The sequence below is a fragment of the Pecten maximus genome, unplaced genomic scaffold (assembly GCF_902652985.1).
Source record: "Pecten maximus unplaced genomic scaffold, xPecMax1.1, whole genome shotgun sequence".
In the NCBI taxonomy this organism is placed as follows: Eukaryota; Metazoa; Mollusca; class Bivalvia; order Pectinida; family Pectinidae; genus Pecten; species Pecten maximus.
The window spans coordinates 3,021-29,120 of NW_022981091.1; the positions used below are offsets into that span (position 1 = coordinate 3,021).

The 26,100-nt window shown below is 35.5% G+C and overlaps 2 protein-coding genes across 2 annotated transcripts; both read left to right on the forward strand.

Moving 5' to 3' along the window:
* Positions 1-496: 496 nt before the first annotated feature.
* LOC117319910 (ankyrin repeat domain-containing protein 50-like) lies at positions 497-23,949 on the forward strand (the record flags this gene model as incomplete). Its single annotated transcript, XM_033874619.1, has 5 exons — positions 497-637; positions 8,808-8,891; positions 13,303-13,386; positions 18,585-18,668; positions 23,866-23,949. Coding segments are annotated over exons 1-5 (429 nt in total), but the record flags the coding sequence as incomplete, so codon positions are not given.
* LOC117319909 (piggyBac transposable element-derived protein 4-like) lies at positions 3,464-6,030 on the forward strand. The gene has a single exon (XM_033874618.1). It carries the CDS (start codon positions 3,640-3,642, stop codon positions 5,344-5,346), a length of 1,707 nt encoding a protein of 568 aa, XP_033730509.1. The 5' UTR covers positions 3,464-3,639; the 3' UTR covers positions 5,347-6,030.
* Positions 23,950-26,100: the final 2,151 nt, after the last annotated feature.

The following is a 26,100-nucleotide window of genomic DNA, read 5'->3' on the forward strand; positions in this document are numbered from 1 at the left end:
AACCGTCATGAGAGTTGTCATTAATATAGCGGTAATATTGCGAATTCTCGTAAACATTCACTTTTCAGTATATCCGCTTTATTTATACTTTCTATGTCAAATGTGAAGGTTGATGAAAAGACTTTCCCTAAAGTTTGTATGAGTAAACTAAGGTTTCTGCCCTGAGACTAGTCATCATGTTTCTCCCATAAATCAGAAAATACATATCTAGGTTGTCCGAAAAACTTCGGTAAATTGTACAGTTGGAGTTTTCTTTTATGAGTTTAGTTCGCTGTTACCTATGTATTTAAATCATTATTCCTTTTACTCGTACATGTAAATCAAGGTGTCTTTTACTGAATATATCAGTTGACAGAAATAAATCAATCAATCAATAAGAAAAAAATCAATAAAAGGAAAAGTAATGTGCATGATATAATTGATGATTAATTTATAGAAGTGATTATTATTTACTTCTTGGAATCCCTTAACAACAAGATAATACCTATATCTGTAGCATGACGATGACGATGTCGGAGGTACTTGTAATTTGTGATGTTTACATATGTTTCAGTCAGATGGTTTGTCCGGAGCAGCTGGAGGGGGTCACACAGAAATTGTTAGGATGCTCCTGGATAAGGGAGCCGACGTAAATAAGGTACGTTAACTGAACATTTTAATGGAAGCTGTGTAGTGATGTTCTATGGTTATACTGCTTGAACGGTCACAATTCGATTTCTATGGTAATATTGCTTGAACGGTCACAATTCGATGAATTAATAATTGTATTGTCTCATCGGTGTTAACTGAGGAAGAGACAATATAAACATTAATTGAACAGAATCGTTTTCATTTGGGATTATGATTCTTTATATCTGGTAAGATTATCATTAGAAACAGGCCTAATCAGGCTGAGACAGGGACACGTCTTGTGTTAACTTTGTATAACAATAACTTCTTCACAATCTGTCATTAGATCGCAATAGATACAAACTTGTCATGCGCTTTTCAAGTCAGTATACATGTACTTACATGTTCCTTTGTCTGGCAAACAAATGAAGTTTTTCAATGTTGAGATGAAGTCAGCTCAAAACCACCGTGTTCGATCATTATCTCTTTAAAATATTTTTTACTCTGAACCCCCAGGGGCCTGAGGGGCGGGGCCAAATAGGGGAAATAAAGTTAATCCTTTAAATCGCTACTAGTCATAAAGTTATGAATGAATTTGAACGAAATTTGGTCAGGAACATTCTTGGCAGAAGGGGAACATAATTTGTATAATTTTTACTTTGAACCCCCAGGGGTCTTAGGGGCGGGGCCAAATAGGGGAAATAGAGTTAATCCTTTAAATCGCTACTAGTCATCAACTTATTAATGAATTTGAACCAAATTTGGTCAGGAACATCCTTGGGGAAGGGGAACAGAGTTTGTTTAAATCTTTATTCTAAACTCCCAGGGGCCTGAGGGCGGGGCCAAATAGGGGAAATATGGTTACTCCTTTAAATCGCTACTAGTCCTAAAGCATTGAATAGCTTTTCACCAAATTTGGTCAGAAACATCCTTGAGGGGAGGGGGAACAGAGTTTATATTAATTTTTACTCTGTACCCCTAGGGGCCTGAGTGGCGCGGGCCAAGTAGGGGAAATAGAGATTAGTCTTTTAATTGCTACTAGTCATACAGCTTTGAATTGATTTTAACCAAATTTGGTCAAGAACATCCTTGGGAGAAGGGGAACATAGTTTGGATAAATCTTTATTCTAAACTCCCAGGGGCCTGAGGGGCGGGGCCAAATATGGGAAATAGGGTTAATCCTTTAAATCGCTACTAGTCCTAAAGCATGGAATAGCTTTTCACCAAATTTGGTCAGGAACATCCTTGAAGGGAGGGGGAAGAGAGTTTATATTAATTTTTACTCTGTACCCCTAGGGGCCTGAGTGGCGGGGCCAAGTAGGGAAATAGGGTTAATCCTTTAAATCGCTACTTGTCATAAAGTTATGAATGAATTTGAACGAAATTTGATCAGGAACATTCTTGGCAGAAGGGGAACATAGTTTGTATAATTTTTTACTCTGTACAATCAGGGGCCTGAGGGGCGGGGCCAAATAGGGGAAATAGGGTTAATCCTTTAAATCGCTACTAGTCATAAAGTTATTAATGAATTTGAAACAAATTTGGTCATGAACATCCTTGAGGGGAGGGGGAACAGAGTTTATATGAATTTTTACTCTGTACCCCTAGGGGCCTAAGGGACTGGGCCAAGAAGGGGAAATAGAGATTAGTCTTTTAATTGATACTAGTCATAAAGTTGGAAATGGATTTTAACCAAATATTGTCAGGAATATTCATTTGAGAAGGGGAACTGAGTTGGTATTAATTTTTACTCTGAATCCCCATGGGACTGAGGAGTGTGGTCTGATAGGGAAAATAGGGGTTAATCCTTTAAATCGCTATTAATTATTAAGTTACGAATGGATTTTAACTAAATTTGGTCAGGAACATCCAGAGAGGAAGGGGGGGGGGGGGGGGGGGGGGGGGAGAGTTTGTATAAATATTGAGGGGCCTGAGGGGCGGGGCCAAGTAAGGGAAATAGAGATTAGTCTTTTAATTGCTACTAGTCATAAAGTTTTAAATGGATTTTAACTAAATATGGTCAGGAATATTCATTTGAGAAGGGGAACCGAGTTGGTATAATGTTTTACTCTTTATCCCCAGGGGACTGAGGAGTGGGGTCCGATAGGGAAAATAGGGGTTAATACTTTAAATCGCTATTAATTATTAAGTTACGAATGAATTTTAACTAAATTTGGTCAGGAACATCCAGGGAGGAAGGGGGAAAAGAGTTTGTATAATTATTGAGGGGCCTGAGGGGCGGGGCCAAATAGGGGAAACAGAGATTAGTCTTTAAATTGCTGTTTGCCATAAAGTTTTAAATGGATTTTAACCAAATTTCGTCAAGAACATCCTTGGGAGAAGGGGAACCGAGTTTGGATAAATTTTTACTCGGTACCCTCAGGGGCCTCAGGGGCGGGGCCAAATAGGGAAATAGGGGTTTATCCTTTAAATCATTATTTTTCATAAAGTTATGAATGGATTTGAACCAAATTTGGTCTGTCATATCCTTAGGGGAAGGGGGAAAGAGAGTTTATATAAATATTGACTATGACCCCCAAAAGGCCTGAAGGGAGGGGCCAAATAGGGGAAATAAAGATTTGAGTTTTAAATGGATTTGAACTCAATTTGGTCAGAAACATCCATGGTGATGGGGAACAGATTTTGCATAAATGGTTACTGTGACCCTCAGTCCCTTAACTATGTATAGTATCGCTGGGCATTAAGGGATAAACACAATTCTTATGTAAAAATAGGCCAAAGGGTTTTCCCCACCCTAAGGGACTTAGTTTCTTTAACCCTTTCGCTGCTAAACCGGCCGAAACCGGCTACGATCGTATTGTGCTAAACCGGCCCAATCCGTATGTGTGTAGCGTCACTACGTTGCTACCTAACCACAGCGGAAATGAGGTCACTATCGTCAAGAGTTTGTGTGAATTTGATCGATTGTTATTTCCGGTTTACAACCATGTAAAAGTTGACAAGAATTACGGCGAATAACAGAAGTTTTTGAAGTTTTTATGACGAACTATGATACTTCATCAATGAATCATGGAGTCGTCTGACGAGTCTGACTTAGACGGGTTTGACGAACAGGACATCGACGAGGCAAACGCGAGATGTATGTTAAAACAGCAAGAACTTGAACAGGTTGAATCATATAACGAATCAGATATTGATATTTCCGATAATTCTGATGATGAGGAGGAGGATACTGCCGACTTCAGTGACAATGAAAACGAAAGTGAAAATGGTGGCGACCCATATTTAGACAATTTGAACTTTGAATGGACTCGTACATTAACGGAGGTAATTTTGCCAGATTTCAATGAACCTACCGGAGTTAAACATGGCCTTCCGTCTGATGCAAACCAACTTCAGTATTTTCAAAGGTTTTTACCTCAAAGTTTCTTTGAAACTGTAGCAGATGAGACAAATAGATACGCTCAACAGAAAGGACCGGATCCAAGATGGACGCCGACATCGGCCGCGGAGGTAAGGGCTTTCATTTCAATAAACATTATGATGGGTGTGCGCCGGCTCCCTAGACTTGCGAATTATTGGAGCACTGATAAACGATTTTCAGACCCCTATATTAGCTCCATATTTCCAAAGAGTAGATTCCTCATCATGAATAGATACATTCACCTGCGTGACACCAGCAATGTTCCGGGAAGGAATGATCCCGACTATGACCCATTATTCAAAGTGAGAAATATGATAGACTTGATAGTCCCCAAACTACAAGAAAACTACAATCCAGGGCAGAAACTTTCTATAGATGAAGGCATGATTGGATTTAAAGGAAGAGTTCACTTCAGGCAATACATGCCAGCTAAACCTACTAAATGGGGAATCAAAGTTTGGCAGATATGTGAGGCAGATACGGCATACTGTTGCAAGTTTCAAATATACACCGGAAAAAAACTTGGCGGGGATAGGCAGTATGGGCTAGGGTATGATGTAGTTTGGAGCTTGTCTGAGTCCTACCACAATCAGAACAGACATTTGTACTTTGATAGATTCTTTTCATCAGTGACATTGGCTGAGCATCTAGAACTTGTGAATACCTATGTCTGCGGAACTATAATGTCAAATAGAAAAGGTGTTCCAGATGATGTAAAAAAAGCGAAACTGAAAAGAAGAGGGGAGCTTGTACAGATACAGAAAGGAAATCTGCTTGCTACAGCCTTCAAGGATAAAAGACAGATAACATTTTTGTCAACATCTGAACAGCCAAATATGAACGAGGATCTTCATAAACCTCACGTGAATGTCTCGTACAATATGTACATGGGCGGTGTAGATAAGTTTGACCAAATGGCATCCTACTATCCAGTTGGAAGACCAGGGAATAAGTGGTGGCGATATGTCATGTGGTATGTTGTGAACTTGGCTATTGTAAATGCCTGGATCTTATTTCAGAAAACAGAGAACAAAGATCCCCCACCGAAGAAATATTACGATCACCTACAATTCCGTGTGGATGTTGCTGATCAGCTGCAAGCAGGGTTTACCTGTAGGAAATACAGAGCAGGAAGGAGATCTAGAAATGATGAAAACATTCCTGTGCTTGGTGCCATCAACCATCATAAACTAGTGAAGATTGAGGGTCGGAAAAGGGTGTGTCGGCAATGTTCGAAACAAGGACGCAAAACTCCAAAGGGACGTGCAGTGGAGACATCATTCATGTGCCAATTTTGTGTTATGCCATTGTGCAAAGTTGGTTGTTTTACTGATTACCATGAGAGAAATTAATGAATTTTGAATGTTGACTTGTGTGAAAAGTGCTGAAAAGAACAAAAAAACTTCACAAACTTGTTATTTTGCCATTTTGAAAACATTTACCTGTATCTTACCTGTTCTCGTTAACCTGTGTCTCACCTGATGAGGAATATTCTTGAAACTTACCTTACTAATATTTGAGGTTACCAGTACATCATGGAAGTGCATATTTGGAGGATATAAACACTCAAAGATGTTTTATGTAGGTATACAACTAAGAACTGAAGTTAAATATTTGTGCTTACTTACATGTTATATGTTGCTCATTTCATTACCTTACCTGAGCTTACCTGAGGTATATAATTAGTAACAAATGTGTAATTTTGTTCTTAGAAGATTACAGATTACTGTTATACTTAAAATAAGAATGATAACAAACACTTTCATTCATATCTGAGGCATTTAATAACATTTTCATTAATATTTTACCTTTAATTAGTTGTTTCACCTGTATTATTTACAGGTTAATGAGAAAATACATGCAATATGAACATATGACCTTAATCAGTAGGTAATTTGCAAGTAAAGGTCCAAATTTCAAAAAGATCCCATGGATATTTCAAAAGATATTGACATTTGAATAAAATGATTGAAAAATAAAAAATTTCAGTGAATTAATGTAAATTATACACATGTATACATTGTAACTAATGTGGCAATGAAAGGGTTAAACACCATTATGTTGTAAATATAATCCATATGGTCTTTCAGAGAGTACATTTTTGTATATGTATTAACAAATTGAACATGAACATTATTTTGACATTTGGTCAAATCCAACTAGGTGAGCCATACAGGCCCCATGGGCCTCTTGTTTAACATCCCCCCTTTTTGGCCTTGCTTATAGAACATCTTTATTACAATTAAAAAAAAATCATTGATACAAATTGCAATTTCATTTATTTTAATAGATAATATTTTCATGATATATCCAAAACTACAGGTAAATCCCAGAAAGGCAGAACGAACTGGCATCTCGTGTTGGTAGGCTTGCAATAGCAAACATACTAGTGAACGGTCAATGTTTTCTGATACATGAGTCAGCGTAAACCAATAACATTTTAATTCAGTAGGTCCTACAAGAATGCTTATATTGCCGCTCGTAAGAAGAACAGTACACGGACTCGTCACTCGCACCCATTTGACTCATTTATTTTCCCTTGAAGTATTGTATACAATCATCAATCGAAAAAAAAAAACAGTTTTTAAAAGCCGAGGACATATATTTACAGAACATTTATTTTTCTACAGTTAAGTCTTTTTTTAACTAGAAACCTATCACATTACAGTTGTTTTCTTTAACGGGAAAAATACATCTTCACGATGGTAATAAAGATGTGATATCCATCGTGACATAAAACGACAGGTCTCTATCTTATCATTTACAACTCCTTACTTATATAAATAGTAAGTTGGTGGTCTTTTTTTCTTCCAATTTTCTACTTGCGTAAAATGTATTATAGTGTTTTTTCCCTATTATCAACATGTATATTGTATATTGTACGCCCCTACGGTTTAGGGTATCTTCATATTGGTTTGGATATTTTACTAAAATTCAATAATGACAGTCTTAGCACTGATCTTTGATTTGCTGTATATATACCTTTCTCCGATTAGAAAATAGTATCTACATATTCTGTCACTTGACATGACATTCAGCTTATTATTACATGTTTGCCACTCCGTGAAAATACCACGATACGACCTTACCAGAGTTAGCTGCGTATCTTTGCATCACAACCGTGCATGGTGTTATGTTACAAAACAACATTTATGTTCAATCCGTGTTAGATAAATACAAGAAATCAATAAATGATTTATTTCATGGCTTGTTTTTTAAACAATATTTCTAAAACCTGATAACTATAACTAAATAGATAAATTACTTTGACAACAATGAATATTACATCTGTTAATTTAAAAGTACTATAAGTATCTGTTATTTTTCTTCTTAAACACATGGTACTATGATTGCAGTTTAATGACTTTGTATACTTTCTATCGAAAAGTCTTTACCAATTTTTTAGGGAACAGCCGACCAATTGAAAAAAAAATATTGTCGAAATAGCCCCTATGTATAGAAAGTTGAGCCAAGGATAAAATGTCTGGCAGCCACTTATTGGCCAGTATGTTATGAAGTGAGAAAATAGATATGTAGCCTGATAGGTAACTATCAATAAGAAATGTTGATATACATTTCGTAAGTCCGATTGATTTTTCCCCAAAAAATTCACGTTATAATGATAAACAGGTAAATGTTTAAGTTTTTTGAGAATTTTTACTGCGAAATTCACTTATTTTCAAAATTGCTACCCTGGAGAAAATTTTAGCTGAAGGACCCAACTGGTTTTTTTTTTTTTTTTTTGATTAGGTGTTATATCAGACCCTAAACTGTTGTTATAAAGCATAATTGTCATATTGAGTTCAAGAATTTCAATGAAATACTCCAAAACGTTAACACTAAAGTATATGTGAAAAAAATGGTTGGTTGGTCCCTATAAGTAAACTAAGGTTTCTGCCCTCGGGAACGTCCTATAGCTATAATGAACGGTGTCATCCTGTTTCTTCCGAAACTGAAAAATATGTATACTGGTGGTCACAAAAACGTAAACAATCAAGGTGGAGTGTTGTTTTAACGGTTAAGCTACATGATACATGAACATGTAAACAGATAAGTAAATAAAAGGAGATAAAAAGCTATATAAATTAGGATAAATTAAAACAATTGATTACAGTCGACTTCTTTTATGTTGATCCATATATTCCATTTAAAAAAAGTTAATAATGTGCTTTATAAGATAATAAATTGATTTAAGTTATTCATATTCTAATTTTCTAAATATAAAAATTGACTTATTCATAGTATGTGTCCGATAATACAAACCGTCATGAGAGTTGTCATTAATATAGCGGTAATATTGCGAATTCTCGTAAACATTCACTTTTCAGTATATCCGCTTTATTTATACTTTCTATGTCAAATGTGAAGGTTGATGAAAAGACTTTCCCTAAAGTTTGTATGAGTAAACTAAGGTTTCTGCCCTGAGACTTGTCATCATGTTTCTCCCATCAATCAGAAAATACATATCTAGGTTGTCTGAAAAACTTCGGTAAATTGTATAGTTGGAGTTTTCTTTTATGAGTTTAGCTGACTGTTACCTGTGTATTTAAATCGTTATTCCTTTTACTCGTACATGTAAATCAAGGTGTCTTTTACTGAATATATCAGTTGACAGAAATAAATCAATCAATCAATAAGAAAAAAATCAATAAAAGGAAAAGTAATGTGCATGATATAATTGATGATTAATTTATAGAAGTGATTATTATTTACTTCTTGGAATCCCTTAACAACAAGATAATACCTATATCTGTAGCATGACGATGACGATGTCGGAGGTACTTGTAATTTGTGATGTTTACATATGTTTCAGTCAGATGGTTTGTCCGGAGCAGCTACATGGGGTCATACAGAAATTGTTAGGATTCTCCTGGATAAGGGAGCCGACGTAAATAAGGTACGTTAACTGAACATTTTAATGGAAGCTGTGTAGTGATGTTCTATGGTTATACTGCTTGAACGGTCACAATTCGATTTCTATGGTAATATTGCTTGAACGGTCACAATTCGATGAATTAATAATTGTATTGTCTCATCGGTGTTAACTGAGGAAGAGACAATATAAACATTAATTGAACAGAAACGTTTTCATTTGGGATTATGATTCTTTATACCTGGTAAGATTATCATTAGAAACAAGCCTAATCAGGCTGAGACAGGGACACGTCTTGTGTTAACTTTGTATAACAATAACTTCTTCACAATCTGTCATTAGATCGCAATAGATACAAATTGGTCATGTGCTTTTCAAGTCAGTATACATGTACTTACATGTTCCTTTGTCTGGCAAACAAATGAAGTTTTTCAATGTTGAGATGAAGTCAGCTCAAAACCACCGTGTTCGATCATTATCTCTTTAAAATATTTTTTACTCTGAACCCCCAGGGGCCTTAGGGGCGGGGCCAAATAGGGGAAATAGAGTTAATCCTTTAAATCGCTACTAGTCATAAACTTATTAATGAATTTGAACCAAATTTGGTCAGGAACATCCTTGGGGAAGGGGAACAGAGTTTGTTTAAATCTTTATTCTAAACTCCCAGGGGCCTGAGGGGCGGGGCCAAATAGGGGAAATATGGTTACTCCTTTAAATCGCTACTAGTCCTAAAGCATTGAATAGCTTTTCACCAAATTTGGTCAGAAACATCCTTGAGGGGAGGGGGAACAGAGTTTATATGAATTTTTACTCTGTACCCCTAGGGGCCTAAGGGACTGGGCCAAGAAGGGGAAATAGAGATTAGTCTTTTAATTGATACTAGTCATAAAGTTTTAAATGGATTTTAACCAAATATTGTCAGGAATATTCATTTGAGAAGGGAAACCGAGTTGGTATTAATTTTTACTCTGAATCCCCAGGGGACTGAGGAGTGTGGTCTGATAGGGAAAATAGGGGTTAATACTTTAAATCGCTATTAATTATTAAGTTACGAATGAATTTTAACTAAATTTGGTCAGGAACATCCAGGGAGGAAGGGGGAAAAGAGTTTGTATAAATATTGAGGGGCCTGAGGGGCGGGGCCAAATAGGGGAAATAGAGATTAGTCTTTAAATTGCTGTTTGCCATAAAGTTTTAAATGGATTTTAACCAACTTTCGTCAAGAACATCCTTGGGAGAAGGGGAACCGAGTTTGGATAAATTTTTAACCTGTACCCTCAGGGGCCTGAGGGGCGAGGCCAAATAGGGAAATAGGGGTTTATCCTTTAAATCACTATTTTTCATAAAGTTATGAATGGATTTGAACCAAATTTGGTCTGTCATATCCTTAGGGGAAGGGGGAAAGAGAGTTTATATAAATATTGACTCTGACCCCCAAAAGGCCTGAAGGGAGGGCCCAAATAGGGGAAATAGAGATTTGAGTTTTAAATGGATTTGAACTCAATTTGGTCAGAAACATCTGTCGTGATGGGGAACAGATTTTGCATAAATGGTTACTGTGACCCTCAATCCCTTAACTATGTATAGTATCGCTGGGCATTAAGGGATAAACACAATTCTTATGTAAAAATAGGCCAAAGGGTTTTCCCCACCCTAAGGGACTTAGTTTCTTTAAACACCATTATGTTGTAAAAATAATCCATATGGTCTTCAGAGAGTACATTTTTGTATATGTATTAACAAATTGAACATGAACATTATTTTGACATTTGGTCAAATCCAACTAGGTGAGCCATAAAGGCCCCATGGGCCTCTTGTTTAACATCCCCCCTTTTTTGGCGATGTTTATAGAACATCTTTATTACAATTAAAAAAAAATCATTGACACAAATTGCAATTTCATTTATTTTAATAGATAATATTTTCATGATATATCCAAAACTACAGGTAAATCCCAGAAAGGCAGAACGAACTGGCATCTCGTGTTGGTAGGCTTGCAATAGCAAACATACTAGTGAACGGTCAATGTTTTCTGATACATGAGTCAGTGTAAACCAATAACATTTTAATTCAGTAGGTCCTACAAGAATGCTTATTTTGCCGCTCGTAAGAAGAACAGTACACGGACTCGTCACTCGCACCCATTTGACTCATTTATTTTCCGTTCTAGTATTGTATACAATCATCAATCGAAAAAAAAAACCAGTTTTTAAAAGCCGAGGACATATATTTACAGAACATTTATTTTTCTACAGTTAAGTCTTTTTTAACTAGAAACCTATCACATTACAGTTGTTTTCTTTAACGGGAAAAAGACATCTTCACGATGGTAATAAAGATGTGATATCCATCGTGACATAAAACGACAGGTCTCTATCTTATCATTTACAACTCCTTACTTATATAAATAGTAAGTTGATGGTCTTTTTTTCTTCCAATTTTCTACTTGCGTAAAATGTATTATAGTGTTTTTTCCCTATTATCAACATGTATATTGTATATTGTACGCCCCCTACGGTTTAGGGTATCTTCATATTGGTTTGGATATTTTACTAAAATTCAATAATGACAGTCTTAGCACTGATCTTTGATTTGCTGTATATATACCTTTCTCTGATTAGAAAATAGTATCTACATATTCAGTCACTTGACATGACATTCAGCTTATAATTACATGTTTGCCACTCCGTGAAAATACCACGATACGACCTTACCAGAGTTAGCTGCGTATCTTTGCATCACAACCGTGCATGGTGTTATGTTACAGAACAACATTTATGTTCAATCCGTGTTAGATAAATAAAAAAATCAATAAATGATTTATTTCATGGCTTGTTTTTTAAACAATATTTCTAAAACCTGATAACTATAACTAAATAGATAAATTACTTTGACAACAATGAATATTACATCTGTTAATTTAAAAGTACTATAAGTATCTGTTATTTTTCTTCTTAAACACATGGTACTATGATTGCAGTTTAATGACTTTGTATACTTTCTATCGAAAAGTCTTTACCAATTTTTTAGGGAACAGCCGACCAATTGAAAAAAAAATATTGTCGAAATAGCCCCTATGTATAGAAAGTTGAGCCAAGGATAAAATGTCTGGCAGCCACTTATTGGCCAGTATGTTATGCAGTGAGAAAATAGATATGTAGCCTGATAGGTAACTATCAATAAGAAATGTTGATATACATTTCGTAAGTCCGATTGATTTTTCCCCAAAAAATTCACGTTATAATGATAAACAGGTAAATGTTTAAGTTTTTTGAGAATTTTTACTGCGAAATTCACTTATTTTCAAAATTGCTACCCTAGAGAAAATTTTAGCTGAAGGACCCAACTGTGTTTTTTTTTTTTTGATTAGGTGTTATATCAGACCCTAAACTGTTGTTATAAACCATAATTGTCATATTGAGTTCAAGAATTTGAATGAAATACTCCAAAACGTTAACACTAAAGTATATGTGAAAAAAATGGTGGGTTGGTCCCTATAAATAAACTAAGGTTTCTGCCCTCGGGCACGTCCTATAGCTATAATGAACGGTGTCATCCTGTTTCTTCCGAAACTGAAAAATATGTATACTGGTGGTCACAAAAACGTAAACAATCAAGGTGGAGTGTTGTTTTAACGGTTAAGCTACATGATACATGAACAGGTAAAGAGATAAGTAAATAAAAGGAGATAAAAAGCTATATAAATTACGATAAATTAAAACAATTGATTACAGTCGACTTCTTTTATGTTGATCCATATATTCCATTTAAAAAAAAGTTAATAATGTGCTTTATAAGATAATAAATTGATTTAAGTTATTCATATTCTAATTTTCTAAATATAATAATTGACTTATTCTTAGTATGTGTCCGATAATACAAACCGTCATGAGAGTTGTCATTAATATAGCGGTAATATTGCGAATTCTCGTAAACATTCACTTTTCAGTATATCCGCTTTATTTATACTTTCTATGTCAAATGTGAAGGTTGATGAAAAGACTTTCCCTAAAGTTTGTATGAGTAAACTAAGGTTTCTGCCCTGAGACTAGTCATCATGTTTCTCCCATAAATCAGAAAATACATATCTAGGTTGTCCTGAAAAACTTCGGTAAATTGTATAGTTGGAGTTTTCTTTTATGAGTTTAGCTGACTGTTACCTGTGTATTTAAATCATTATTCCTTTTACTCGTACATGTAAATCAAGGTGTCTTTTACTGAATATATCAGTTGACAGAAATAAATCAATCAATCAATAAGAAAAAAATCAATAAAAGGAAAAGTAATGTGCATGATATAATTGATGATTAATTTATAGAAGTGATTATTATTTACTTCTTGGAATCCCTTAACAACAAGATAATACCTATATCTGTAGCATGACGATGACGATGTCGGAGGTACTTGTAATTTGTGATGTTTACATATGTTTCAGTCAGATGGTTTGTCCGGAGCAGCTAGAGGGGGTCACACAGAAATTGTTAGGATGCTCCTGGATAAGGGAGCCGACGTAAATAAGGTACGTTAACTGAACATTTTAATGGAAGCTGTGTAGTGATGTTCTATGGTTATACTGCTTGAACGGTCACAATTCGATTTCTATGGTAATATTGCTTGAACGGTCACAATTCGATGAATTAATAATTGTATTGTCTCATCGGTGTTAACTGAGGAAGAGACAATATAAACATTAATTGAACAGAATCGTTTTCATTTGGGATTATGATTCTTTATACCTGGTAAGATTATCATTAGAAACAAGCCTAATCAGGCTGAGACAGGGACACGTCTTGTGTTAACTTTGTATAACAATAACTTCTTCACAATCTGTCATTAGATCGCAATAGATACAAACTTGTCATGCGCTTTTCAAGTCAGTATACATGTACTTACATGTTCCTTTGTCTGGCAAACAAATGAAGTTTTTCAATGTTGAGATGAAGTCAGCTCAAAACCACCGTGTTCGATCATTATCTCTTTAAAATGTTTTTTACTCTGAACCCCCAGGGGCCTGAGGGGCGGGGCCAAATAGGGGAAATAAAGTTAATCCTTTAAATCGCTACTAGTCATAAAGTTATGAATGAATTTGAACGAAATTTGGTCAGGAACATTCTTGGCAGAAGGGGAACATAATTTGTATAATTTTTACTTTGAACCCCCAGGGGTCTTAGGGGCGGGGCCAAATGGGGGAAATAGAGTTAATCCTTTAAATCGCTACTAGTCATAAACTTATTAATGAATTTGAACCAAATTTGGTCAGGAACATCCTTGGGGAAGGGGAACAGAGTTTGTTTAAATCTTTATTCTAAACTCCCAGGGGCCTAAGGGGCGGGGCCAAATAGGGGAAATATGGTTACTCCTTTAAATCGCTACTAGTCCTAAAGCATTGAATAGCTTTTCACCAAATTTGGTCAGAAACATCCTTGAGGGGAGGGGGAACAGAGTTTATATTAATTTTTACTCTGTACCCCTAGGGGCCTGAGTGGCGGGGGCCAAGTAGGGGAAATAGAGATTAGTCTTTTAATTGCTACTAGTCATACAGCTTTAAATTGATTTTAACCAAATTTGGTCAAGAACATCCTTGGGAGAAGGGGAACATAGTTTGGATAAATCTTTATTCTAAACTCCCAGGGGCCTGAGGGGCGGGGCCAAATAGGGGAAATAGGGTTAATCCTTTAAATCGCTACTAGTCCTAAAGCATTGAATAGCTTTTCACCAAATTTGGTCAGGAACATCCTTGAGGGGAGGGGGAACAGAGTTTATATTAATTTTTACTCTGTACCCCTAGGGGCCTGAGTGGCGGGGCCAAGTAGGGAAATAGGGTTAATCCTTTAAATCGCTACTTGTCATAAAGTTATGAATGAATTTGAACGAAATTTGATCAGGAACATTCTTGGCAGAAGGGGAACATAGTTTGTATAATTTTTTACTCTGTACAATCAGGGGCCTGAGGGGCGGGGCCAAATAGGGGAAATAGGGTTAATCCTTTAAATCGCTACTAGTCATCAAGTTATTAATGAATTTGAAACAAATTTGGTCATGAACATCCTTGAGGGGAGGGGGAACAGAGTTTATATGAATTTTTACTCTGTACCACCCTAGGGGCCTAAGGGACTGGGCCAAGAAGGGGAAATAGAGATTAGTCTTTTAATTGATACTAGTCATAAAGTTGTAAATGGATTTTAACCAAATATTGTCAGGAATATTCATTTGAGAAGGGGAACTGAGTTGGTATTAATTTTTACTCTGAATCCCCAGGGGACTGAGGAGTGTGGTCTGATAGGGAAAATAGGGGTAAATCCTTTAAATCGCTATTAATTATTAAGTTACGAATGGATTTTAACTAAATTTGGTCAGGAACATCCAGAGAGGAAGGGGGAAAGAGTTTGTATAAATATTGAGGGGCCTGAGGGGCGGGGCCAAGTAAGGGAAATAGAGATTAGTCTTTAAATTGCTGTTTGCCATAAAGTTTTAAATGGATTTTAACCAAATTTCGTCAAGAACATCCTTGGGAGAAGGGGAACCGAGTTTGGATAAATTTTTACTCGGTACCCTCAGGGGCCTGAGGGGCGGGGCCAAATAGGGAAATAGGGGTTTATCCTTTAAATCACTATTTTTCATAAAGTTATGAATGGATTTGAACCAAATTTGGTCTGTCATATCCTTAGGGGAAGGGGGAAAGAGAGTTTATATAAATATTGACTATGACCCCCAAAAGGCCTGAAGGGAGGGGCCAAATAGGGGAAATAGAGATTTGAGTTTTAAATGGATTTGAACTCAATTTGGTCAGAAACATCCATGGTGATGGGGAACAGATTTTGCATAAATGGTTACTGTGACCCTCAATCCCTTAACTATGTATAGTATCGCTGGGCATTAAGGGATAAACACAATTCTTATGTAAAAATAGGCCAAAGGGTTTTCCCCACCCTAAGGGACTTAGTTTCTTTAAACACCATTATGTTGTAAAAATAATCCATATGGTCTTTCAGAGAGTACATTTTTGTATATGTATTAACAAATTGAACATGAACATTATTTTGACATTTGGTCAAATCCAACTAGGTGAGCCATACAGGCCCCATGGGCCTCTTGTTTAACATCCCCCCTTTTTTGGCCATGTTTATAGAACATCTTTATTACAATTAAAAAAAAATCATTGATACAAATTGCAATTTCATTTATTTTAATAGATAATATTTTCATGATATATCCAAAACTACAGGTAAATCCCAGAAAGGCAGAACGAACTGGCATCTCGTGTTGGTAGGCTTGCAATAGCAAACATACTAGTGAACGGTCAATGTTTTCTGATACATGAGTCAGTGTAAACCAATAACATTTTAATTCAGTAGGTCCTACAAGAATGCTTATATTGCCGCTCGTAAGAAGAACAGTACACGGACTCGTCACTCGCACCCATTTGACTCATTTATTTTCCCTTGAAGTATTGTATACAATCATCAATCGAAAAAAAAACAGTTTTTAAAAGCCGAGGACATATATTTACAGAACATTTATTTTTCTACAGTTAAGTCTTTTTTTAACTAGAAACCTATCACATTACAGTTGTTTTCTTTAACGGGAAAAATACATCTTCACGATGGTAATAAAGATGTGATATCCATCGTGACATAAAACGACAGGTCTCTATCTTATCATTTACAACTCCTTACTTATATAAATAGTAAGTTGATGGTCTTTTTTTCTTCCAATTTTCTACTTGCGTAAAATGTATTATAGTGTTTTTTCCCTATTATCAACATGTATATTGTATATTGTACGCCCCCTACGGTTTAGGGTATCTTCATATTGGTTTGGATATTTTACTAAAATTCAATAATGACAGTCTTAGCACTGATCTTTGATTTGCTGTATATATACCTTTCTCCGATTAGAAAATAGTATCTACATATTCAGTCACTTGACATGACATTCAGCTTATTATTACATGTTTGCCACTCCGTGAAAATACCACGATACGACCTTACCAGAGTTAGCTGCGTATCTTTGCATCACAACCGTGCATGGTGTTATGTTACAGAACAACATTTATGTTCAATCCGTGTTAGATAAATAAAAAAATCAATAAATGATTTATTTCATGGCTTGTTTTTTAAACAATATTTCTAAAACCTGATAACTATAACTAAATAGATAAATTACTTTGACAACAATGAATATTACATCTGTTAATTTAAAAGTACTATAAGTATCTGTTATTTTTCTTCTTAAACACATGGTACTATGATTGCAGTTTAATGACTTTGTATACTTTCTATCGAAAAGTCTTTACCAATTTTTTAGGGAACAGCCGACCAATTGAAAAAAAAATATTGTCGAAATAGCCCCTATGTATAGAAAGTTGAGCCAAGGATAAAATGTCTGGCAGCCACTTATTGGCCAGTATGTTATGCAGTGAGAAAATAGATATGTAGCCTGATAGGTAACTATCAATAAGAAATGTTGATATACATTTCGTAAGTCCGATTGATTTTTCCCCAAAAAATTCACGTTATAATGATAAACAGGTAAATGTTTGTTTAAGTTTTTTGAGAATTTTTACTGCGAAATTCACTTATTTTCAAAATTGCTACCCTAGAGAAAATTTTAGCTGAAGGACCCAACTGTGTTTTTTTTTTTTTTTGATTAGGTGTTATATCAGACCCTAAACTGTTGTTATAAACCATAATTGTCATATTGAGTTCAAGAATTTGAATGAAATACTCCAAAACGTTAACACTAAAGTATATGTGAAAAAAATGGTTGGTTGGTCCCTATAAGTAAACTAAGGTTTCTGCCCTCGGGCACGTCCTATAGCTATAATGAACGGTGTCATCCTGTTTCTTCCGAAACTGAAAAATATGTATACTGGTGGTCACAAAAACGTAAACAATCAAGGTGGAGTGTTGTTTTAACGGTTAAGCTACATGATACATGAACAGGTAAAGAGATAAGTAAATAAAAGGAGATAAAAAGCTATATAAATTACGATAAATTAAAACAATTGATTACAGTCGACTTCTTTTATGTTGATCCATATATTCCATTTAAAAAAAAGTTAATAATGTGCTTTATAAGATAATAAATTGATTTAAGTTATTCATATTCTAATTTTCTAAATATAATAATTGACTTATTCTTAGTATGTGTCCGATAATACAAACCGTCATGAGAGTTGTCATTAATATAGCGGTAATATTGCGAATTCTCGTAAACATTCACTTTTCAGTATATCCGCTTTATTTATACTTTCTATGTCAAATGTGAAGGTTGATGAAAAGACTTTCCCTAAAGTTTGTATGAGTAAACTAAGGTTTCTGCTCTGAGACTTGTCATCATGTTTCTCCCATCAATCAGAAAATACATATCTAGGTTGTCTGAAAAACTTCGGTAAATTGTATAGTTGGAGTTTTCTTTTATGAGTTTAGCTGACTGTTACCTGTGTATTTAAATCATTATTCCTTTTACTCGTACATGTAAATCAAGGTGTCTTTTACTGAATATATCAGTTGACAGAAATAAATCAATCAATCAATAAGAAAAAAATCAATAAAAGGAAAAGTAATGTGCATGATATAATTGATGATTAATTTATAGAAGAGATTATTATTTACTTCTTGGAATCCCTTAACAGCAAGATAATACCTATATCTGTAGCATGACGATGACGATGTCGGAGGTACTTGTAATTTGTGATGTTTACATATGTTTCAGTCAGATGGTTTGTCCGGAGCAGCTAGAGGGGGTCACACAGAAATTGTTAGGATGCTCCTGGATAAGGGAGCCGACGTAAATAAGGTACGTTAACTGAACATTTTAATGGAAGCTGTGTAGTGATGTTCTATGGTTATATTGCTTGAACGGTCACAATTCGATTTCTATGGTAATATTGCTTGAACGGTCACAATTCGATGAATTAATAATTGTATTGTCTCATCGGTGTTAACTGAGGAAGAGACAATATAAACATTAATTGAACAGAATCGTTTTCATTTGGGATTATGATTCTTTATACCTGGTAAGATTATCATTAGAAACAAGCCTAATCAGGCTGAGACAGGGACACGTCTTGTGTTAACTTTGTATAACAATAACTTCTTCACAATCTGTCATTAGATCGCAATAGATACAAACTTGTCATGCGCTTTTCAAGTCAGTATACATGTACTTACATGTTCCTTTGTCTGGCAAACAAATGAAGTTTTTCAATGTTGAGATGAAGTCAGCTCAAAACCACCGTGTTCGATCATTATCTCTTTAAAATATTCTTTTACTCTGAACTCCCAGTGGCCTGAGGGGCGGGGCCAAATAGGGGAAATAAAGTTAATCCTTTAAATCGCTACTAGTCATAAAGTTATGAATGAATTTGAACGAAATTTGGTCAGGAACATTCTTGGCAGAAGGGGAACATAATTTGTATATTTTTACTCTGAACCCCCAGGGGCCTTAGGGGCGGGGCCAAATAGGGGAAATAGAGTTAATCCTTTAAATCGCTACTAGTCATAAACTTATTAATGAATTTGAACCAAATTTGGTCAGGAACATCCTTGGGGAAGAGGAACAGAGTTTGTTTAAATCTTTATTCTGAACTCCCAGGGGCCTGAGGGGCGGGGCCAAATAGGGGAAATATGGTTACTCCTTTAAATCGCTACTAGTCCTAAAGCATTGAATAGCTTTTCACCAAATTTGGTCAGAAACATCCTTGAGGGGAGGGGGAACAGAGTTTATATTAATTTTTACTCTGTACCCCTAGGGGCCTGAGTGGCGGGGGCCAAGTAGGGGAAATAGAGATTAGTCTTTTAATTGCTACTAGTCATACAGCTTTAAATTGATTTTAACCAAATTTGGTCAAGAACATCCTTGGGAGAAGGGGAACATAGTTTGGATAAATCTTTATTCTAAACTCCCAGGGGCCTGAGGGGCGGGGCCAAATAGGGGAAATAGGGTTAATCCTTTAAATCGCTACTAGTCCTAAAGCATTGAATAGCTTTTCACCAAATTTGGTCAGGAACATCCTTGAGGGGAGGGGGAACAGAGTTTATATTAATTTTTACTCTGTACCCCTAGGGGCCTGAGTGGCGGGGCCAAGTAGGGAAATAGGGTTAATCCTTTAAATCGCTACTTGTCATAAAGTTATGAATGAATTTGAACGAAATTTGATCAGGAACATTCTTGGCAGAAGGGGAACATAGTTTGTATAATTTTTTACTCTGTACAATCAGGGGCCTGAGGGGCGGGGCCAAATAGGGGAAATAGGGTTAATCCTTTAAATCGCTACTAGTCATCAAGTTATTAATGAATTTGAAACAAATTTGGTCATGAACATCCTTGAGGGGAGGGGGAACAGAGTTTATATGAATTTTTACTCTGTACCACCCTAGGGGCCTAAGGGACTGGGCCAAGAAGGGGAAATAGAGATTAGTCTTTTAATTGATACTAGTCATAAAGTTGTAAATGGATTTTAACCAAATATTGTCAGGAATATTCATTTGAGAAGGGGAACTGAGTTGGTATTAATTTTTACTCTGAATCCCCAGGGGACTGAGGAGTGTGGTCTGATAGGGGAAATAGGGGTAAATCCTTTAAATCGCTATTAATTATTAAGTTACGAATGGATTTTAACTAAATTTGGTCAGGAACATCCAGAGAGGAAGGGGGGAAAGAGTTTGTATAAATATTGAGGGGCCTGAGGGGCGGGGCCAAGTAAGGGAAATAGAGATTAGTCTTTAAATTGCTGTTTGCCATAAAGTTTTAAATGGATTTTAACCAAATTTCGTCAAGAACATCCTTGGGAGAAGGGGAACCGAGTTTGGATAAATTTTTACTCGGTACCCTCAGGGGCCTCAGGGGCGGGGCCAAATAGGGAAATAGGGGTTTATCCTTTAAATCATTATTTTTCATAAAGTTATGAATGGATTTGAACCAAATTTGGTCTGTCATATCCTTAGGGGAAGGGGGAAAGAGAGTTTATATAAATATTGACTATGACCCCCAAAAGGCCTGAAGGGAGGGGCCAAATAGGGGAAATAAAGATTGAGTTTTAAATGGATTTGAACTCAATTTGGTCAGAAACATCCATGGTGATGGGGAACAGATTTTGCATAAATGGTTACTGTGACCCTCAATCCCTTAACTATGTATAGTATCGCTGGGCATTAAGGGATAAACACAATTCTTATGTAAAAATAGGCCAAAGGGTTTTCCCCACCCTAAGGGACTTAGTTTCTTTAAACACCATTATGTTGTAAAAATAATCCATATGGTCTTTCAGAGAGTACATTTTTGTATATGTATTAACAAATTGAACATGAACATTATTTTGACATTTGGTCAAATCCAACTAGGTGAGCCATACAGGCCCCATGGGCCTCTTGTTTAACATCCCCCCTTTTTTGGCCATGTTTATAGAACATCTTTATTACAATTAAAAAAAATCATTGATACAAATTGCAATTTCATTTATTTTAATAGATAATATTTTCATGATATATCCAAAACTACAGGTAAATCCCAGAAAGGCAGAACGAACTGGCATCTCGTGTTGGTAGGCTTGCAGTAGCAAACATACTAGTGAACGGTCAATGTTTTCTGATACATGAGTCAGCGTAAACCAATAACATTTTAATTCAGTAGGTCCTACAAGAATGCTTATATTGCCGCTCGTAAGAAGAACAGTACACGGACTCGTCACTCGCACCCATTTGACTCATTTATTTTCCCTTGAAGTATTGTATACAATCATCAATCGAAACAAAAACAGTTTTTAAAAGCCGAGGACATATATTTACAGAACATTTATTTTTCTACAGTTAAGTCTTTTTTTAACTAGAAACCTATCACATTACAGTTGTTTTCTTTAACGGGAAAAATACATCTTCACGATGGTAATAAAGATGTGATATCCATCGTGACATAAAACGACAGGTCTCTATCTTATCATTTACAACTCCTTACTTATATAAATAGTAAGTTGATGGTCTTTTTTTCTTCCAATTTTCTACTTGCGTAAAATGTATTATAGTGTTTTTTCCCTATTATCAACATGTATATTGTATATTGTACGCCCCTACGGTTTAGGGTATCTTCATATTGGTTTGGATATTTTACTAAAATTCAATAATGACAGTCTTAGCACTGATCTTTGATTTGCTGTATATATACCTTTCTCCGATTAGAAAATAGTATCTATATATTCAGTCACTTGACATGACATTCAGCTTATTATTACATGTTTGCCACTCCGTGAAAATACCACGATACGACCTTACCAGAGTTAGCTGCGTATCTTTGCATCACAACCGTGCATGGTGTTATGTTACAGAACAACATTTATGTTCAATCCGTGTTAGATAAATAAAAAAATCAATAAATGATTTATTTCATGGCTTGTTCTTTAAACAATATTTCTAAAACCTGATAACTATAACTAAATAGATAAATTACTTTGACAACAATGAATATTACATCTGTTAATTTAAAAGTACTATAAGTATCTGTTATTTTTCTTCTTAAACACATGGTACTATGATTGCAGTTTAATGACTTTGTATACTTTCTATCGAAAAGTCTTTACCAATTTTTTAGGGAACAGCCGACCAATTGAAAAAAAAAATATTGTCGAAATAGCCCCTATGTATAGAAAGTTGAGCCAAGGATAAAATGTCTGGCAGCCACTTATTGGCCAGTATGTTATGAAGTGAGAAAATAGATATGTAGCCTGATAGGTAACTATCAATAAGAAATGTTGATATACATTTCGTAAGTCCGATTGATTTTTTCCCCAAAAGTTCACGTTATAATGATAAACAGGTAAATGTTTAAGTTTTTTGAGAATTTTTACTGCGAAATTCACTTATTTTCAAAATTGCTACCCTGGAGAAAATTTTAGCTGAAGGACCCAACTGGTTTTTTTTTTTTTTTTTGATTAGGTGTTATATCAGACCCTAAACTGTTGTTATAAAGCATAATTGTCATATTGAGTTCAAGAATTTCAATGAAATACTCCAAAACGTTAACACTAAAGTATATGTGAAAAAAAATGGTTGGTTGGTCCCTATAAGTAAACTAAGGTTTCTGCCCTCGGGAACGTCCTATAGCTATAATGAACGGTGTCATCCTGTTTCTTCCGAAACTGAAAAATATGTATACTGGTGGTCACAAAAACGTAAACAAGCAAGGTGGAGTGTTGTTTTAACGGTTAAGCTACATGCTACATGAACAGGTAAACAGATAAGTAAATAAAAGGAGATAAAAAGCTATATAAATTACGATAAATTAAAACAATTGATTACAGTCGACTTCTTTTATGTTGATCCATATATTCCATTTAAAAAAAAAGTTAATAATGTGCTTTATAAGATAATAAATTGATTTAAGTTATTCATATTCTAATTTTCTAAATATAATAATTGACTTATTCTTAGTATGTGTCCGATAATACAAACCGTCATGAGAGTTGTCATTAATATAGCGGTAATATTGCGAATTCTCGTAAACATTCACTTTTCAGTATATCCGCTTTATTTATACTTTCTATGTCAAATGTGAAGGTTGATGAAAAGACTTTCCCTAAAGTTTGTATAAGTAAACTAAGGTTTCTGCCCTGAGACTTGTCATCATGTTTCTCCCATCAATCAGAAAATACATATCTAGGTTGTCCGAAAAACTTCGGTAAATTGTACAGTTGGAGGTTTTCTTTTATGAGTTTAGTTCGCTGTTACCTGTGTATTTAAATCATTATTCCTTTTACTCGTACATGTAAATCAAGGTGTCTTTTACTGAATATATCAGTTGACAGAAATAAATCAATCAATCAATAAGAAAAAAATCAATAAAAGGAAAAGTAATGTGCATGATATAATTGATGATTAATTTATAGAAGTGATTATTATTTACTTCTTGGAATCCCTTAACAGCAAGATAATACCTATATCTGTAGCATGACGATGACGATGTCGGAGGTACTTGTAATTTGTGTTGTTTACATATGTTTCAGTCAGATGGTTTGTCCGGAGCAGCTAGAGGGGGTCACACAGAAATTGTTAGGATGCTCCTGGATAAGGGAGCCGACGTAAATAAGGTACGTTAACTGAACATTTTAATGGAAGCTGTGTAGTGATGTTCTATGGTTATACTGCTTGAACGGTCACAATTCGATTTCTATGGTAATATTGTTTGAACGGTCACAATTCGATGAATTAATAATTGTATTGTCTCATCGGTGTTAACTGAGGAAGAGACAATATAAACATTAATTGAACAGAAACGTTTTCATTTGGGATTATGATTCTTTATACCTGGTAAGATTATCATTAGAAACAAGCCTAATCAGGCTGAGACAGGGACACGTCTTGTGTTAACTTTGTATAACAATAACTTCTTCACAATCTGTCATTAGATCGCAATAGATACAAACTTGTCATGTGCTTTTCAAGTCAGTATACATGTACTTACATGTTCCTTTGTCTGGCAAACAAATGAAGTTTTTCAATGTTGAGATGAAGTCAGCTCAAAACCACCGTGTTCGATCATTATCTCTTTAAAATATTTTTTACTCTGAACCCCCAGGGGCCTTAGGGGCGGGGCCAAATAGGGGAAATAGAGTTAATCCTTTAAATCGCTACTAGTCATAAACTTATTAATGAATTTGAACCAAATTTGGTCAGGAACATCCTTGGGGAAGAGGAACAGAGTTTGTTTAAATCTTTATTCTGAACTCCCAGGGGCCTGAGGGGCGGGGCCAAATAGGGGAAATATGGTTACTCCTTTAAATCGCTACTAGTCCTAAAGCATTGAATAGCTTTTCACCAAATTTGGTCAGAAACATCCTTGAGGGGAGGGGGAACAGAGTTTATATTAATTTTTACTCTGTACCCCTAGGGGCCTGAGTGGCGGGGGCCAAGTAGGGGAAATAGAGATTAGTCTTTTAATTGCTACTAGTCATACAGCTTTAAATTGATTTTAACCAAATTTGGTCAAGAACATCCTTGGGAGAAGGGGAACCGAGTTTGGATAAATTTTTACTCTGTACCCTCAGGGGCCTGAGGGGCGGGGCCAAGTAGGGAAATAGGGTTAATCCTTTAAATCGCTACTTGTCATAAAGTTATGAATGAATTTGAACGAAATTTGGTCAGGAACATCCTTGGGGAAGAGGAACAGAGTTTGTTTAAATCTTTATTCTGAACTCCCAGGGGCCTGAGGGGCGGGGCCAAATAGGGGAAATATGGTTACTCCTTTAAATCGCTACTAGTCCTAAAGCATTGAATAGCTTTTCACCAAATTTGGTCAGAAACATCCTTGAGGGGAGGGGGAACAGAGTTTATATTAATTTTTACTCTGTACCCCTAGGGGCCTGAGTGGCGGGGGCCAAGTAGGGGAAATAGAGATTAGTCTTTTAATTGCTACTAGTCATACAGCTTTAAATTGATTTTAACCAAATTTGGTCAAGAACATCCTTGGGAGAAGGGGAACCGAGTTTGGATAAATTTTTACTCTGTACCCTCAGGGGCCTGAGGGGCGGGGCCAAGTAGGGAAATAGGGTTAATCCTTTAAATCGCTACTTGTCATAAAGTTATGAATGAATTTGAACGAAATTTGGTCAGGAACATTCTTGGCAGAAGGGGAACATAGCTTGTATAATTTTTTACTCTGTACAATCAGGGGCCTGAGGGGCGGGGCCAAATAGGGGAAATAGGGTTAATCCTTTAAATCGCTACTAGTCATCAAGTTATTAATGAATTTGAACCAAATTTGGTCATGAACATCCTTGAGGGGAGAGGGGAACAGAGTTTATATGAATTTTTACTCTGTACCCCTAGGGGCCCAAGGGACTGGGCCAAGAAGGGGAAATAGAGATTAGTCTTTTAATTGATACTAGTCATAAGTTTTAAATGGATTTTAACCAAATATTGTCAGGAATATTCATTTGAGAAGGGCAACCGAGTTGGTATTAATTTTTACTTCTGAATCCCCAGGGGACTGAGGAGGTGGTATGATAGGGAAAATAGGGGTTAATACTTTAAATCGCTATTAATTATTAAGTACGAATGAATTTTAACTAAATTTGGTCAGGAACATCCAGGGAGGAAGGGGGGAAAAGAGTTTGTATAACTATTGAGGGGCCCTGAGGGGCGGGGAAAAAAAGGGGAAATTTGGGGTTAGTCTTTTAAATGCTTTTATAAAATTTTTAAAGGGGAATTTTTTAAAAAATTTTTCAAGAAAACCAAAAGGG

What these genes read in the sequence shown, in the direction of transcription:
- LOC117319909 (XM_033874618.1), top strand. Translation starts at nt 3,640, where the DNA reads ATGGAGTCGTCTGACGAGTCTGACTTAGACGGGTTTGACGAACAGGAC.